Source organism: Lichenostomus cassidix, chromosome 28 (assembly GCF_008360975.1).
Source record: "Lichenostomus cassidix isolate B80296 chromosome 28, HeHo_3.0, whole genome shotgun sequence".
In the NCBI taxonomy this organism is placed as follows: domain Eukaryota; kingdom Metazoa; phylum Chordata; class Aves; order Passeriformes; family Meliphagidae; genus Lichenostomus; species Lichenostomus cassidix.
This window is the reverse complement of record NC_139508.1, coordinates 26370-44146: the sequence shown is the minus strand read 5'-3', so window position 1 is coordinate 44146 and position 17777 is coordinate 26370. Positions and strand designations below refer to the sequence as shown.

Here is a 17777-nt window from a genome sequence, read left to right as displayed (position 1 = left end):
TGGATGGACAGACTGCTGTCAGTCCCACACAACGGAGCTGGAATGTTTCAGCAGAGGATACGGTAGACTCAGCAAGCTCCGAAACTTTGACAGATGCACAATGGCTACAGGAGTTTAGCAAAGCTTATCTCCTCCTTGGTTCCAAGTACGTTGTGAAGCATTCTTTGTCCGTTTGACATGCTGACTCATTAATTTTCCTCACTGGTAAACAATCTAAACATACTGTGTGTTGCCAGATGGATTTTGCTATTAATTTTTATTTCATAAGTCTGATCTGGCATTACAATCAAAGTATATGATAAGTATATCGCTGAGTATATCTGTCAGGCATGCTTTTAAAGAAAGCAAGGGAAAGTTTTTAAGAACCTTAAACCTAAGTCTTAGGAACTGCCTCGCAGCAGAATGGTAACACTAGAAAATACTAGAAAACCAACCCAAAAAGAACCCCAAAAACTGGGCAAAATAAAAATTATCCACAGCACAAGGTCAATGGGAATATAATTATATTATAACTATATAATGATGTTAGATACCTAGTGCCAAATTTCACTGTGACACACAAAGTACGAGTTTCACCAAGTCACTGGAAATGACACACAGGTACAAGGGGCAGTTAATGGCCTACAAAATGTTGTTGCAGTGAGCGGTCTTAACAGCAATCCTGCTGAACAACTGGATTAATTCCCAGCTCACGTCAATAATTTGCAAATCAGTCGGTTTGTGCAAATCCGCATTAATAGACCCCGGTGCGTGCTGGGCTCGCAGTCGGTGCACCCCGTGCCGGGCGTCTGTAAACTCGCTTGGGATTGGCTGGCGGCGTCAAAGCGCTCTGCGCGGATCCAATGAATGGGCGGGATATTGGGGATTCGCGGACTCCAGGACGCGGCCGCGCATCGACGGCTCTGGCCCTGGTCTAGAGAAACCTGCGTCGCCGCGTCGGACCGGGCGGACTCGACAGTGTGTCGTGCGACCCCGTCCCTCCCCACCCCGTCCCAGTCGCGTCCGTCCTGCCCCGTTCATCTCTATCTCGTCCCGTTCCGGATGGCCGCGATCTCTCGGGCACCCGCGGGCGGAGGGCAGGTGAGGCACCGGCGCCCTATCTCAGTCTGTACCTGGGCAGCCTGTTTGCGTCCTGTATGGGGAGGGATCTGTACAACCCCCTTCCTACAGCTGCGTGACAGAAGGGTGCAGCCAGGTGGTGGCCAGCCCCGCTCCCGGGGAACAAGCGATAGGACCTGAGGACTGTCTTACGCTGTGCCAGGGGAGGTTTAGGTTGGACATCGTAAAGAATTTCTACACGGAAAGGGTGGTCCGACATTGGAAGGGGCTGCCCGTGGAGTAACCATCCCTGGAGATGCGTAATGAAAGACTGTATGTGGCACTCAGTGCTTTGGTTGACGAGGTGGGGATCAGTCGTAGGGCGGACTCGATGATGTCAGAGGTCTTTTCCAACGTCAGTGACTCCGTGATTCTTGGCAGGGCCACAGCCACGTACCCCGCAGGGCCAGCACCCGTGGTGACCTCACGGTGTTGGACACAGAGCCGGAGAACGCAGGGAGAACGCCATCCCGCCACGGCAGGTTCCTGAAGGTGTGCGATGGAAACCCTCGTGGGATCCAGCGGTGCCAGATGCCGGGGAGCACCGTGTGGGCAGGGAACAGGCGTGTAGCCCAGAGCACTCTTGGCAGCGCCTCCCACACACGGTTAAGCTCAATTCTGAGTAAAGTGGCACAACTAGAAAGCAAGATCACTAGTCAAAAAAAGCACCTGGAATTGCAGAACACTGACTCGGGCCTGAAGCCTTTGGCTGAGGAGCGCACCTCATCTGCCTCTGGACATGAACGTGGTGCCAAGGGCAAGAAGTACCAGAAGAATTACGGTACCACCAGTGGTAATGGGACCTGCAGGGATGCCTCTTCTGAGGAAGAGGAAAGCATTAAAAGCCCTAAAAAGAATGTTAGGGTTAAACAACAGCTTGATTTGGACAGTGATGAAGAGGAAATGAGAAAATTGATGGAGAGCTCTTTGGGGGTTTCCAGTGGAAATGGGAATCAGAAGGTTCTGGTAAGTGATGTTCAGTGGGGTAGAAAGGTAAATATAAATTTTGCTGGATTATGTATTTTTGTTAGTGCTTTTATATAATTGTTGTAATTTGTTTGTCGCTTTTTATTTAGATAACGCCAGCAAGTAAATTTCAAATTTGCATTTGTGTCTTGCTCATGATAGGATTCAGTTTGACATCTTAACATCTTAAAAATATTTTACCTACGATTTGTTCTCCCTTTAGCAATCTACACATAACAATGAAGTAACACATAAAACTCTTTTTCATGTTCTTCAAAAAGAGCAAGACTCCAGTTCCATCAGGAAAGCCTCGTCCACCTCGTAAGGAAGTTTCACCAGCAGAGTTATCTAAAGCACCTTCTTTTCACAACAAAGACTCAGAGGAAAATGTGTTTGGTAGAGTTAATTCACCAGCACCCTCACCCGCCAGCAGAAACGTGTCAGGACATACCACGATGTATCGATCGCCGTCATCTTCCATGAAAGACAATGCTGTTAAGAGTTCTCCGCCTAAAGCAGGCTATGCCAAGCAAAACCAAGAATCCCTTGAAAGTGACAGAAGTGAAATAAAGTCATTAGATGAATTGTTTTCAAAAGGAGCTGATGCAGAAGATCCAACCAGCAGCAGCTCAAAATGTATGTTTTCCAAAATGCTGTGTCAGTAGACTCGTTATGAATTGTACTTATAATTTCCTGATAAATTCTCTTAATAAACATGAGCAAATAGTCACTTTGAAAGGATTCACTGGTGAAATTTTACATAAACCAAGGCCTTATCAAAGTAATTATCTTGACTGTTTTTTTCGAGTGTAATAGGTTTGTATTTTTCCTAGCTTTTGACTTAGCTTTTGATTTTGGTTCAGATTAATGATGCTGCCCTGGGTGATGTTTTGATACCAAAACAATGACAACATTTAGAATAGTTTTCACTATTGTGTCAATGGGACAATATACCAATGGGTCAGAGTGAGAACATCTGTCAATGAGGGGCAGCAAAAATCTCTTGAACTTCAGTCAGCAGATGAAAGGAGGAAATTTTAGGAGTTTCTGCAAAGTTAAAGAATCAGAGTGATTGACTGCTATTACTTTTTAGTACTAAACTAGGAAGGTAGTACTGATTTTTTTTTTCCACTTTTCTCACTTACAGGAAAGCATAGTGTAATTTCCATGCAAATTCTCATGTCACTATGTCATTTGTTTGCAGACTGCAGACTGAATGTCCTGAGCCTTGACGACTTGGCACCGGATATCACCAGTAAGGTAGCAGAATTAAAGGAGAAAGTAAGTAGAACACATATTCCTAGTCTGCCTTTGATGGAGTGTGTAGGTTCTAAAATAAATACTTTTACAGGGAAAAGACATTCAGGTTACTCAAGAATCAAACAAATACATGAAAAAAGATACATTGCTGGCGGAAGAGCACCAAGCTGCTCTTAAAATGACCAGTGCAGTAACTGGTGTGAGTGACTTTTCTGAAGAGGACGTTGAGAAAAGTGCCACCGAAGCAGAAATCTCTGAACATTTAAGTGGAGTTTCCTCAGATTTCTCTGCACACAAATGGGATTATTTTAATCAGAATGAGAGAATTCTTAATTCAGAATATTCTGAAGACTTTGAAAGGTCTAGGTCTACAACAGACAGGGAAACTGTAGAGGGACATGCTGAGAGCTGCACGTGTTCTGGATCACAGCGGTCTTCAGCGTCATCCCCGTTGGTCACCCGAGAGCGGCACAGCCGGGGGCACCAAGCGACTGTCCGAGAAACTGCAGTTCAGACAGAGGAGCCTCCATTCACCTACTGCTGGGCAAAGGGTGAGTTCAGAATTACTGCCCAATCAGGCAAGTTTTACACTTTTATATATGCCAGCTCAGTGATCCTTGATGAATTCTTCATTTCAGTGCCAGTTTCCTCTCAGTGGCACTAAGTAAAAAATTTTCTAAAGCCCAAAACTTTAATCTGCTGTGTACAGAAAAGATTGGGATTGAATATCATAATAAGAAATGTTTTCTGCTTAAAAATACCTCCCACAGGACCCGTGGCTGGATAAGCAAGTATTAGCAACAGAGCTTGCAACAGCAAGAGTAGTACTCTGAAATGAAATTCAGTATTCTGATATCTTTATTATTGTAAATAATAGCATTGTAGTGTTACTAAACTGATCGCAGAGTTCTTTTGCATTGTGTTTCTCTCTTGGGAAAGCATTACGGCCCCACAACAGGATCAGATGTGAGCTTTCACATCCTGAGGAGTAGCTCCTTGCCTATGTCTGTTTACTTAAAGGAAAAAGTGCTAAGAGTCACCATTCCTTGTTACACGGGAAGAGAAAGTAGAAACTTGAGCGTGCTTAAAAACAGAAGCATTCTTTGAGTACAAAAGTGTTTATTTTTACTCTGCCTAGGGTTAGAAAAGGTGCCTTCTGCAACAGTGTCCTGAGCCTAAGAGTAAAGAAACTGCGGAGGTCGCGTAAGATTCGGTTGTCAATTCTCCCGTTTGGCTCTATGGTGGTTTTAGGGCAGCTGCTGTCCCAAAAAATTGCTGAAGAACCACCAAGTAGTAGCACTAAACCTTTTCACTCTGGTTCCACCCAGTAATTCTCACGTTATCCTATACACAGCAAACCCCTCTGCAGTGCTTGCCGCACCCGTTGGAACTAGCTACATCGATCCAGTGCCAATTGCCAGTCACAGCATCAGCATGGATGCAGTAGAAGGTACTGAAAACGTGTTTATTCTTTTTTACCTTGTTTTCTGCACCTAAGGCCGGCTTGGTTTGTTCAGCCCTTGCTGCCTGCTGTGTCTTAATGCAGTACGTCCCGTCCCTTTCTCACAGCCCTGACTGCGTACAGCCCCTCGCTTCTCGTTTTACATGCCATGTGCAAGCAGCACGTGATGCTGACCCAGCAGTTTATCAAGAACGTTCACCACCTTCACACATCCCTTGTAGAGTCATTAGAGCACGAGAAGTTCCACTACCATACCCTGGAAGAGGCTAAAGAGGTATTTATGACAAACCAGAGATCAGAACATATATTCCTTTGCAAACGCTTGTGGTATTTGCAGCATATTTCTTTGCATACAATTAATTAATAAGTTTACACGGGGGGAAGGGGGGGGAAAGAAAGAACAAAGTCTTGCTGGGGGCCATAGCTTCCAAAGATTAAGGTTTCTGCTGTAGCATTTACCTGTCCTCAAGTGAGCAGGGATCTTTCTGATGCTGCAACAGAAGTATACTTTCTTTTGCTACTACAGAAAATTCTGTACGGGCATCTTGACATGAAGATTAGATACTTTCTACTATGTAATAAATAATAATGCACTTAATATACTGTCTTCATTAACCTTTTTGTTTTTTTGCAGTACATCAAGAATCACAAATCCCCACCCCTTACAATGGAACAAGCGCTTGAAGAAATTCGGAGAGCCCAAGAGAAATAACTGCTTGGATAGTTACTGAACTTTAAGTAACATTTATATTTACAGCTCTAGGGCTGAAACCAGAAACCTTTCCAAGTTGCTCCGAAAAAAGGTTATAAAATATGTATTGGAAGGATTTGCACAAACTGCTGTTAGTATAAATTAGTTTGCACATATTGCTAATTATTATATACAATTTATTTTTCTATACCTGAATTCTTTACTCATGTATACAATACAGGGATAGGCAGGAACCTTCAGCCAGACTATGTCAGCACAAAAGAGATCGAGAAAGCACTTCTCTGTAATGGCACCATGCTAAGTCATATGGTGCACAGATGTATCCTGTGAGTTGTGAGATCTGCGATCGCATCTATGATCGCGGTATAAGTGAAAGTCTGTACTGCAGCCCCCGTGAAATATGACCACAGCAGAAAATTACCATATCCTGACCCTAGTTCCATTATCCAAACAGTGTTTCTATATGATCAGGCTTGTCAGATTACAACAAAACCAAACACATGATGGGGTGGGGTGTGTATATTAAGATAAATTCAAAACAAGGAAGCCTTATAGTCAAATTAAGGAATTCACTTGTTCTGAGCTGCCTTTTTATTTTTAAAAAAGTGTTTATTGGAAGGCAAAACAATAACGTTCACAAGTCGGTAACATACAGATGTTGTATGCTAATTCACAGACAGGTACAGTTCCACAACTACAGTAGATCTAGAACAAACTGATACTCCACCATATTAACTGAATGGTTTTAAGAGGGTTTTTGCTCTACAAACGACTGGAAAAGGGAACCGCCGCGCAGACCTGGGGAGCGGAAGCGCATAGTAAGGGCCTAAAAGCTCTAGCTGGTGGTCTCTGGAAACAGTTACAAAAGGTTCAGGTTTTTTTCCTTTAGATTACAGCAAGTTTCCAAGAACATCTCGTGGATAGAAATGTGTAGAGCAGAGAAAATGGATTCTCTTCTATTGAACTAATTAGCTTTTATTAAAGGGTATATACAAAAATATAAAAAGCTTAAAGACTGTTCCATTACAAAGCATCGCCCATCCCTCAGAGCGCTGGGAAAGCTACCAGAGAACTGACCCTCGTGTCCTGCCCCGAGTGGCGGCCGCAGCAGCTGCTGGGTGGGACCTGGAGGTGGGCAGAAGGTTCTAAAAGCTCGCACAGTGCCCAGAGGTCACCTGCACTGGAACTAGATGCTTCATTCCCCATTTAGACATTAGGATACACTGCTCAGCATCAGTCTGACTTGATCCCAAGGCAGCACCCCTCCACTTCAAATAGAATTAACCTTTTGAGAGAAATAAACATACATTATGGAACTAGAGAACATACAACCACATCAGATAACATCTGTATTTTGCAGGAATGAACGAGGCACAATTCTGCACCAGGAATGGCCTGACCGGAGTTTAATTCTACTACAAAACAGGGAACTAACTAAAAAGTTTTCCAAGAGAAATGGAAATTCTTAAAGTTGCTAGACATGTCACAGTAACAACTGGGCTTTTTTAAGCACTGATTGACAAGCGTTGTAGTACATGTCATAGCTTTCCATTTTTCATCACAGTTTTAAAAGTAATTCATTTGTCACTTGCTCCAGATTTTAATCCGGATTTCTACAAGTGTAATATTTTGTAGAAGATGCAAGACATCTTTCTTCAGAGAGTCTTACTCGGGTGGTGGAGGGTCTTGTGTTTCACGCTTCACTGAAACAATAGGGAAAAGAGTTCTTACAGATTCTGCGGTTACCTAAGCTGGCTGAAATGTTGCGTGGAATGCGGGTTCTGTTAACAGGGAATTTTTTTTTATGGGCTTTATTTGAATCCATTTGATCACACAGATTGAAAGGCAGAAGCCACATTACGTGGAGCGTGCCAGTTTTTTTCCTTTTAGCTGTCGTAAAGTTCCGACGTTCAACATATCAGAGACTCTCTGCAAAAATCCATCATTTGGGTAATTGTCTTCACCTCTTACAAACACCTCCACTTTTTCGGAACCCTTCCTGCAGTACAGTGAATTGACTACCAGTTCTGGCTTAGGCAGAACAGGGTAGTAATGTAACAGTAGGAAACTCTGAGTAGGGCAGGGGTAAACAGTAAGCGCGGTAAACGGTAAACTTTAATTCCAACCAAAAGGACCTCCCTGCCGCAGCAGCCGTTCGTCCCGCGGCACAGCTCTCCCTCGGCTAACTTTGCGACCACTCTGAGTTTTTGTGGGGCAGCATTCTAAGATGCGGGTGTTCGGCAATTGCAGCCAGAGAGCGGCTTGCACAGAACACGGTAATTAGTTCTCATTTCAGAAATCAGAAGAACACAGTACTTAAAAAGAAAAACCTGCCAGGTCAGTCAGAGTACACGTCCACTTACCTGTTGTTTTACTGCACCGGTTACATTAGAAAGAATTAAGAGCTACTGATACATTGATTAGGGTTTATAAAAATCACGTTCAAGTCCACACAGGTTTCTAAATTGCTGAGAAACATTCACTTACATTCATCCCTGGCCTTCATGCGTGCAATAAAGGAGTAACTTTTATTTCTTCGGTAGTTTTCGTAAGGGTCGTCCAATGCAACTCCCACTCCTTTGTACTGATCCCATTTGTCTCGGATATCACCTCCTTTAATTGGATCCTGAATTCCTTGTTCCTTGGCTCCCAATCCACCAGATCCACTCCATCCTGCAGCAAGGACACAGCATTGCAATCCTGTCACTGTTTTTTTTTATTACTAGCATAGGGAAGAGAACCGTGGGCATTTTGTTAACAACCAAAGACAGCATCGGTTTGATAAAGCAGGATGGGGACAGCCTGAAATGACACGTGAACCGTCCCGTTTATTTCACAAGCATTAATATGCCAAGATTCCAGGAGCTGACAGCAGTACTATCCCTAGAAACCGTTAGGAGGATAAGAAGCAAGGCAGCGCGAGCCAAATCAGGTCAACCCTTCTGACCCGTACCGCAGGGAGACGAACTACCTCCGGTAGGTCAGTTCTATGCAATGCCAAACTCAAGTCCCTGTATTCAGTATCATTCCCAGAAAGGCAACTATCACCGCTCCATATGCTCCTATCTCTGAATATCCTTACGTGGACCTTGGAATGGCAAGGAATAATTCTTTATGAATGTGCATTAATGAGTTATATCTAAGACTTTGTTGTCTTAACTTTGTTTTCCTGGCCTGCGTAAGATTCTCGAGCAGCATCTTACCCATTTTCACTAGCATTTGATGGCCTTTATTTTCTTCTCCAAGTCTCGATTCTGGTATGGGAGGCCCAGAACTGGAGCCCAAACCAGCAGAAGAACTAAGAAAATAAGAACAAATTAGGAACCAGTGATACCGTTCTGACACAAAGCAGTCAGTTCTATTCTGTGAAGCGTCAAGATGCAACATAATTCCATCCGCTCTATTAAGCTATTCTTTATTAAAGCCATTAGCGGACGCAGTTACTGAGGCACCAGAAACACACGGCCCGCTTCTCGGTGTAAGGGAAATAAAACCCTGCGCACTTCCCAACGGAGCACTTGGAGAATTACTCCTGCTCCCAAGGAAGGTGCACACAGACTTCACAGTTGCACGCCGATTCGTTAAAATAAAAAGCCACCACAATAGAGTGACATTCTCTGTATAAGCACACGTAGCCCATAAATTGCTTCTAAATTTGCTTTCCGTCATCCTTTCTGCTCTTTGTTGAAATGCCCATCCCCCCGTAACAAGGCAGCGCCCCTGCAGGCAGCGTGTTGAAAACAGCCCAGGTGAAAGGAGACAGGTCTGAAGCAAAGCTTACGGAGGAGTGGGGCTTCGAGAGCGGGAACGGCGCCGCCTTCCCGGGGAGTACGACTTGGACCTCGAACGTGAGTGTGACCGTGAGCGGCTGTGAGAGGAGCGGGACCTGCTCCGGCTTCTGAAAGGGAGAGCACACGAGTTAACAGAGCAACGACCCGCAGTTCCTCGGATCGGCCTTGAAGGTTGGGTTTTTCCCGCTCTGCAGTTCCCAAGGTTCAGCCCCGCTGCAGCCTACCTGGACTGTGAGCGAGAATAGGATCGCGATCGAGAGCAAGAGCGAGAGCGTGATCTCGAGTAGGAGCCAGATGATTTTGAAGATCGTGAATTGGACCGGGAAGATGAACGACCTCGGCTTTTAGACCGACTTCGAGAGCGAGAAGGCCCACTGCATAGATGAGTAGAGAAAGTCCACTGAGATTCCATGAAGAAATACCAGAACCACATATGTACTTCTGATCAAATGCAAAGTATACAGAAGCACTATTTCTGCAGCAAGAATGAAAACCTGAGTGTGACAAAAAACGTTTTACAGAATCACAAAGCGGTTTTGGTTGGAAGGGATGTTTAAGCTCATCCAGTTCCAACTCCTGCCAATGGGCAGGGACACCTTCCTCTAGACCAGGTGGCTCCAAGCCCCAGTGTCCAAGCTGGCCTTGGACACTTCCAGGGATGGAGCAGCCACAGCTTCTCTGAGCAACTCGTGCCAGTTCCAATTTTTGCAGATTAGACAGAAACTCCAGCACACAGAAACTCACTGTATCGGCATGCTGCTGAACAGACGTTGCCTCTGCAATTAGCCCAAGCACCCTCCAGCTGAACAGCACACAGCAGAGGGCAGGACACAGGATCTCTCACCTGTTTCTCTTCTCTTGACCTTTCCTCCGCCTTGCTCTCATTTTAGCTCTGAAAAATTCGTACAGTCCATTCTGCTCCCATCCCTCACTGCAACAAATCAAGCACACAGAACCCACAGGTGTAAATTGCACTTCAGTGGTGACCTTAGAGACTTTCACTAGTTTTTGTACAGAACAAAGCTTCTGGGCAAAATTGTCTCGCAAATCTCAGTATAAGATCAAACAGCAAGTGAGGTTGCAATACGACAAGAGAAAGCGAAAGAGAGGCACTTTGCTGTTTGAGACACCTTAAGGCATTTTCCTTACCATTTTGTTGGCTACACCTACTCTTACCTGTTTCTAGGCCTGTCGTGAGATGGGGGACTATAAAACGCCTCAACTGCAGCCAGGAGTCTCTCACTGGGGGGCATTGGGGGTGGAAGACGAATATCTTTAGGATCTAAAGGTTTATACTCATGATCTTCAAGCTGCCAGAAACAAAACAAATTACATTGGTGTCACGTGTCACGGGGTTTGTACCTGAAGAGATAAATACAGGTCTAGCTGTGTAGGGACCTCGACTTTCAGTACCGGATAAGAAAAGATCTGGGAATAAGGATTCTGCAGATGACCCCGAGCTTCCTCGCGCTATCGCTATCGCGAGCTCTCCGAAAAAAGCTTGCACCGCACAGGTTGCGGCATAAAGCCGGTCGCCAGCTAAGTGAAATGCAGGTGTCATCCACCTTTGTGCTAACGTGGCCGGACGTAAGCCCGGCATAAAGCAGTGTAGGAGAATAACGCTAAGGAGATGTAAGAGGCTTACTAGCTCATCTCAAATACACAGTACATAGTTGTAAGTATCCCTGAAGATGCTGCTACAGGTATATTTCCTGTTCTCTGTCCTTCTTTGTATGTATAAGATTGATGTTGTAAAAGATTTTCACGAGAATTCTGATAATGAAGAATCAGTACAGTGGTGCCATCAGACCTACGAGGTCTCTCTGACTATCTGAAAATTACTGGTGATTTAAATTTTCTAAAAATAGGGGTCAGATTTTTAAGTCAACTCCCACTATGAGTTCAATGACCTTTCTGTAGCACACAACACTTGAAAAACATCACCATTTTCACTACCTAGTCTCCTCAACTACTGCTCTCACAACAAGTGGTTGTGGGATGTAAGTATTTGAAACTGTACACGTGCACAATGAATACTACCTAATAATAACAACAACAACAGGTTTTGGACCTCTTAATCCCACCAGTCAGTGGCATAGCAAGCACTCACTTTGACAAGCGGAGCCATCAGTCCAGCAGGAAGATCGAAGTAGGGAACGTTTGGCACCAGACTGGGATCATCGTGGTTCATGTGAGGGGGCCCTTGGCGCCGCATGTGAGGGGGCTGCCCGTTAAATCCATGTGGGGGAGGCCCAAAATCAGGGTGCTGTGGCCCTCCCCAGGGAGGATGCTCGCTGATTCCAGGATGAGGCAATCTGTGACCAGGATGATGATGAGGAGGTCCAATTTCTGCAGAGCGGGAGGGTTAAAATGTTTTATTTAGTCATCAAGAAAGGAAGGCAATCAGAGATATACTTCAATGACTGCATTTATCCTAAAACCCCATCTTGGCAGACCCAGCAAAGCACCAGAAGTGAAGGAGCAGAGGCTGGCTACTCCTTCACGTACAAGAAGATGCTGCTTCTTGCCTTTGAAGTGACCCGTTTTTAAAGTGAAGTAGCCACAAAAGAGGTGCCTGTAGAGATGCCGACTTGAATTTGGAATACGATTTCTTATCCGTTATGGAAGACTCTAAAGGCAAGGAAGCGTCCGACTGTGCGCGTGTTTCCTACCGAGCTCTAAGCAGTAGCTTCCCGAACTCCCAAAGTAAACACGGCTCAGGAAAATCAGATCAGTCCACCAAGGATAAAGCGTCTCCCCAAATCAGTAAATAATTTTGTAATGGCAATCATTACGAGAGAGTAAGAAAAGCTGGCCCGGTACACACTTTACCTTGAGGAAAATCCCCCTGTGGGTAATCAAAACGATGAGGATAAGGAGGCCTTTCAAAGGGATGGCGAGGTGGAAAATCATCCTGCATGAAGCGAGGTGGAAAGCGGTTGAAATTATGCGGATGCGGGGGCTGGTTGAATTGGGGATGTTGCTGATGTGGAGGAAATGGGCCTCTGAAGTGAGGTGGCCGCTGCATTCGAAATGGAGGTTCCCTCTGACCCCCACCCCATGGAGGCTGTTCGTGCTGGTTGTTCCACGGCGCTTCAAACTGGTTGTTCCAAGAAGGATCGGGCTGGTTGTTCCAAGGTGTCTCTCGCTGATTGTTCCAGCCTTGATCTCTCTGTTCATTCCACATTCCTTCATGGTTGTTATTCCAGGGAGGACAATGAGGCGGTCCCTAGTGTTGAAGTACAGAAGGCCGTTCATTAGGTTACAGAACTAACAGAACAATATCTCCTTCTTAAGGAAATACAGTGCATAGGGAACACGCACGAAGAAAAGAACATTTTGCATACGGAGCACAAACGACCGCAAGTTCAGAAAAAAGCTCTTTTCTCTTCATAGGAGAGAGCGAACCGTCACCGAAGCGAACCGCTATCGTGTTGTTCAGAGGAACGGCGTGACAGTTAACAACGTGAAATATGATTTGTACTTTGCCCTCATCTGGGCTCAGAATGACAAAGCTTGGCATCGAAATGTGGATTTCTAACCGTCACAGCTTTTCACCGCACTTCCACATCCAAGATGGCAGTTCCCAACCTCGATAACCGAGACGGTAGCCGTCAAGCCGCGCAGGTGTTTTCCGAACAGTTTCTTACCTGCTGTTGACCCCATGGCGCAACAGGGTGAGGCTGGTCAAACCAGGGTGGTTTATTTGGGGGAATCTGATCGTGAGATCCAGGCCCACGCGGTCCACCTGAGGCAGGATCCTGCACTCCAGACCCGGTTGCGTCATACTCTGTAGAACCAGCCAGAGGCAGCTGAGATTTACCGTCATCTGGAACAACGTAGAGACTATTAGCGGCATTAAAGGCACACGCAGTGAATAAAAGGGGAGAACGTGGAGCTACAGATGAATTTGTTCTGCATAAATCTGTTACCGGGAGAGAGCGTTTCCAACGGAACGAACACTCGGGTCTTTGGTTCTTTTTACACTCGAGCAGCAGCCTGTGTGTGCTGCGAGGCTCTGAAGAGGTTCAAGCTTTTGCCTGAACCAAACCAGCCTCATTATTAAAAAAAGCAGCAAGAAATAGAAGTTTTAACATTTTCACCGATTTTTGCACAGGTCCCAAGTGAGCTCAGTACCTGACTGCGTGGCTGGAGCAGATGGTGGAACTGAGGCTGGTGCAGCTGCGGGGGCTTGAGGTGGGGGTGTTGATTTCACCTCATTCTCTAGCGGGGGTATTTGTATCTGCTGTTGCTGCTGCTGCTGTTGCTGCTGCTGCTGTTGTTGCTGCTGCTGTGTTAAACTGTTAACGAACTCTTCGTGTTGAGTTTTCAGGTTCTGTATCTGCTGTTGGAAAGCCACTTGTACAGGCTGTACAACCGTTGCATATTCAGTGATCAAATTTGCCTGATAAAAGAAATGAAAGAGAACAAATGAACACCGTGCCTATAATACCCGCACATTTGGTTGTTCACAATTTCCCACGTTGCTCGCTCTTCACCCTCTCTCCCAAAAAAAGGCATGAGGAGGGAGGATAATGCTGGCTGGCAGAACCAGGCAGTGCCATTATGAGGCTTGTGTGGAGCTTTCCGAAGTATTCTGTGCAGGCTGGAGCCCACAGTCCTTAGAACTGTCTTTCCATTACAGCTGAAATCAACAGCATTCATTATTAATAATAAAAAGGAAAGGTTGCTGGTGACACAACCATTTTTATATTCAACGAATGCAATGGAAGTCCACGGTGTCTCGTTTCCTTTTGAGCAAACACTCCTTGTTATACAAAGCAGTGTCAAATAAATACGTAGAGGACTTTATAGGTCTGCATCCCGCATCCAGGACCGTATCAGCAGGTGTATTATTGAATGTTTGGAATAACAGGATTAAAATTTCCTTTCCCCACCCCCCGTAGTTTTTGTAATCCCTCGTGAACAATGTCGGGGGTGTTGGCAGAAATTAATATTAGGGTTTGACAAGGAAAATAATTTCCAAAATATTGACATAGATGAGAATATGTATGTTTTTGTGGCTAACCTGGTACTGGCCAAGTCCGAGAGCTGGGCTTTGTAACTGCTGAATGATGGACTCATCAAAGTACCCGTTTTTCTCCCATAGTTGAAGAAGCTGCATGAATTTAAGAGTAAAAGGATTTTATAAATGGTGAACGAGGAAAGAAAAAGTGAGGCACAGCATTTTTATGTGTTTAGCTTTTCATAAGACCTAGGCTTTCAGGATTTATTTTAGAATCAGTAAAGAGTCAGACGATCAATCGTTACGCTAAGCGTGAAATAAAGGCTATATACTTTTAAGTTCCATTTTATAAGTGAACTAGAATACATCCTGCAATAGACTTTATGAAGACAATTTGACCATAAAAACGTCAGTGATCTTCTTTTACCCGGCTACTTGCGAATCTACGTGGCACCGAGGTAAGAAAGAAAAAGTTACAGTTAAAGCAAAACTGCATACTCACTCTGGCAATTTTCTGCTGTTTATCTTCCTCCACGGCTAGAAAGCTGGTACAGTAAATAGGCACAACCACCTTTTGTAAAGCAGCCAGGAGATCTCGCGCTTGCTTGCGCTGGCTTCAAGGAAGGAACGGGAAGAGTTATCTTTCTTTTTCACCCTAAGACTAAGCGCATTGCATTACTCTAATCACGTCAACTCGTGCTATAATCAAAGTAGTGGAATCCTGAATTAGAAAATTCTCCCCGTAAGGATTTTGTAGCGAAGCGTCGTGTGGAGGAAATAACATGCAAAGCACGTAAAAGAGGTTTGATGTAAAATTGAGTTTTAAAGCAGTAGATGTGAGGCTTGGACATCTTAGGACAGCTGCTAGAAGACACGAACACGTTAAAAATAAGAAGCTACCGGTCAATGTAACGCCGTATCTAAGAGAGAGACGTCATCAAAGGAACGAAAACAGCGAAGTGAAATGCCTAAGGGAATTCTTACCAGTGATGCAAGACATCATTGATTAAGTAGATGAGGTGCAGCCGCAGCTCAAAGTGAGCTCCTTCTGCCGTGATCCGGTTCCGCAGGTGCCCGGCCATCAACTCGCAGTGTGCGGGAGACTTTGCATTACTGAACATCCAGTTCTTGCCAGCCTTATTGAAGCAAATTTTAGATATTTTAAATCAGTGTAATGTGTTAATAGAATATGGCTTTCTATAGCTCTGAAAGAAGTGCAGGAAGAGGAGTTTGCAGCTAACAGCTTCAGTATTACCTGGCACACAACACAGATATAAAGCTACTGTTGATGCACAGGCAATCTGAAAATTCCAAGGAACCCACACCACAGCACCTCCAAATCCCCACGCAGATTAGGATCACTTACCGAGATCGCATCTTTTGTACAAGTGTCAATTATGGGCTGCAGCAAGTTGTCAAATTCGTTCATATCTAACTGCGTTTCCTCCAAGACCTTTTGCATTTGTTGCTCGATTGCAAGGGCTACTGCTGATGTGACTTGTTCCTGATTAAAGAGATGAAAAAAAAGCAGATGTAAAAGAAGAAAAAGAAAGAACAGTATAATAGACAGCATTGTTTTGAAGAATGAAGGTGCTGTATCCTCATCCCTGTGGATATAAGTAGCTAAGTCAAGGACCAAAATATTTTACAAGCAGTATGCCCTGATGGAAAATTTTCAATTATTTTTTCTTAGAAAAGAAAATAAAGTTCTTCAAATTTTCCCAGAAAAGTCCAGTTTACTTCTTCTTCTTCTAAAATTTATCATACAATAAGAAATAATTGCAAGAAGGTCATAAATGTAAAGAAGAGAAGCATGGCACAAGTAAGTTTTCAGTTTGGTTTTCAGCATCTTTAACAGCTATGCATCTGGTGCAAAAAGCAGGTAGTTGGCAGCACTGACTTGCCTTCTACCCCAAGCACATCCTATTTGGATTGCTACAAAGTGGAACATGTTGCAGGTGCCAGCGACCTGAACCTTAAAGCAAGCTTAAAGCAGCCCCAATTTATTACACTGCGAAATGAACAATTTTTTCCAAAGAGTAAAGAAAACATTTTAATCGCACATTGACCGTGCCAGTACAACCTTTACATCAGATACATCTGTTCTAGGGGAATGATGGCATTTTTGAAGGAAAAATGAGGAAAGCGACTTCCCTTCTCCTCACACGCATCAGCGCTGAGCAGCAAACCGTTTTCTCCCCCTTTGTTCCTAATTCCTAGAGCCACCGATAGGGCAGCCTACAGCGGCTGAGTGCTTACGTTAAACTAACCTGTCTCATAGCGAGGAGATGCTGCTCCTGCTGCTGCAGGTTCCACTGACTCTGCTGGATGAGTTCCTCCACAGAAGGGGTGCCCTGAGGGGCCGGGATGGGCGTAGCCGGTGGGAGCGATGGCTGCGGCAGGGGCTGGATCTGTGCGGAAGCCTCGATATCTTGGCTTTGCTTGCATAACACTAGTAGACAGAGTAAAGTTTGAAAGTAAACCTTCAACAGAAACCTGCTACTGCCAGCCCACGGGTGAAAATGGCCCCGGTTCCAAGCAGAGCCTGCTTTTGAGGGCTCAGAGGGGCCTCCAGAGCTGTGTGGAGAACGCTCTCGGACACCCGGAGGGATTCTTGGGGCGTCCTGTGCAGGGGCAGGAGTTGGACTCGATGATCTCTATCCGTTCCTCTCCAACTCTGCATATTCTAGGATTCTACGGTTAATTGAAAAACGTGGGTGGATGGTGCCAAAGAGGAGAGCCAGGAACTCCCCGTGCACTTCCAGAGGGACAACTGCAGCACGAGCCGAGCCTTGGCTCTCCAGGTGCTGGGCTCCGTTCTCGCCACGCGGCCCGTCCGTGCGGCTCACCGTGCCCGCCTTCAAATGCACCAGCGGGGCCGTGAGGATTCGTGGGCAGCGCTTAGAAAGCTACCTGGAACCCAGAGCGCAGAATGAGGCTGGAAACCGCTCCTGGCGGGGCAGGGCGAGGCCAGGAGGCAGAAAAGTATCGCCGGCGGGCGACGCCGAGACCCCTCGGCTTGGGGGGAGTGGGGGTAAGGGGGAGTGGGGGGTGGAAGGGAGGGAGGGAGGGAGGGAGGAAGCCCCGAGGCGGCCCTGCTCGAGCAGCAGGCCCCACTCACGCTGCTGCTGCTCCAGGGCCAGCTTGTATTTGTAGTATCCGTAGAAGTCGCCCCCGAAAAGGAAGGAGAATTTGGGGTTCTCCTTCTGCTTCTCCATCGTCATCTTCTCGAACTCGGGCCCGTTCCGCGCCACAAACTGCGCTAGCTTGTCGATGACATTCCGCAGCTCCTGGTCTGTGGGGAAGCAGCGCGATCAGCCCCCGCTCTCCCCGCTCCCTTGTCGTTCCCCGGGTTTCCCTCCGTTCCCCTAGAAGCCCCCGATGGCCGCTCACCGTCGGGCGGCAGCGGCATCTCCATGTCCGCGGGTCCCGGGGCCGCTGGGCCGCTCGGCCGCTCCGCACGCACGGAAGAGGTGCGACACCCGCGCGGCCGCGCTTTACGGCCTCGTCGCTACGGACACG

General features: G+C 45.9%; 2 protein-coding genes across 4 annotated transcripts; one reads left to right on the top strand and one right to left on the bottom strand.

The window, feature by feature from the left end:
- The first annotated feature begins 831 nt into the window (after positions 1-831).
- On the top strand, positions 832-5687 carry C28H19orf44 (chromosome 28 C19orf44 homolog). Its single transcript, XM_085040384.1, has 8 exons — positions 832-1080; positions 1480-2064; positions 2346-2700; positions 3269-3345; positions 3416-3875; positions 4679-4774; positions 4894-5060; positions 5421-5687. Exons 1-8 carry the CDS (start codon positions 847-849, stop codon positions 5496-5498), a joined length of 2052 nt encoding a protein of 683 aa, XP_084896510.1. The 5' UTR covers positions 832-846; the 3' UTR covers positions 5499-5687.
- A 399-nt stretch (positions 5688-6086) lies between these two features.
- CHERP (calcium homeostasis endoplasmic reticulum protein) lies at positions 6087-17776 on the bottom strand. Of its 3 annotated transcripts, none has more exons than XM_085040381.1 (18): positions 17649-17776; positions 17377-17550; positions 16526-16707; positions 15622-15759; positions 15240-15391; positions 14758-14869; positions 14319-14408; positions 13427-13694; positions 12940-13118; positions 12122-12518; positions 11400-11638; positions 10466-10599; positions 10134-10220; positions 9514-9663; positions 9280-9396; positions 8702-8796; positions 7986-8171; positions 6087-7201 (listed from the first exon to the last, which is right to left on the bottom strand). In XM_085040381.1, the coding sequence occupies exons 1-18, from the start codon at positions 17671-17673 to the stop codon at positions 7164-7166; spliced, it is 2763 nt and encodes a 920-aa protein (XP_084896507.1). In that variant the 5' UTR covers positions 17674-17776; the 3' UTR covers positions 6087-7163. The 3 variants fall into 3 exon arrangements, with proteins under 3 accessions (XP_084896507.1, XP_084896509.1, XP_084896508.1); XM_085040383.1 differs by having other exon boundaries at positions 6087-6783; XM_085040382.1 differs by having other exon boundaries at positions 9280-9393.
- Position 17777: the final 1 nt, after the last annotated feature.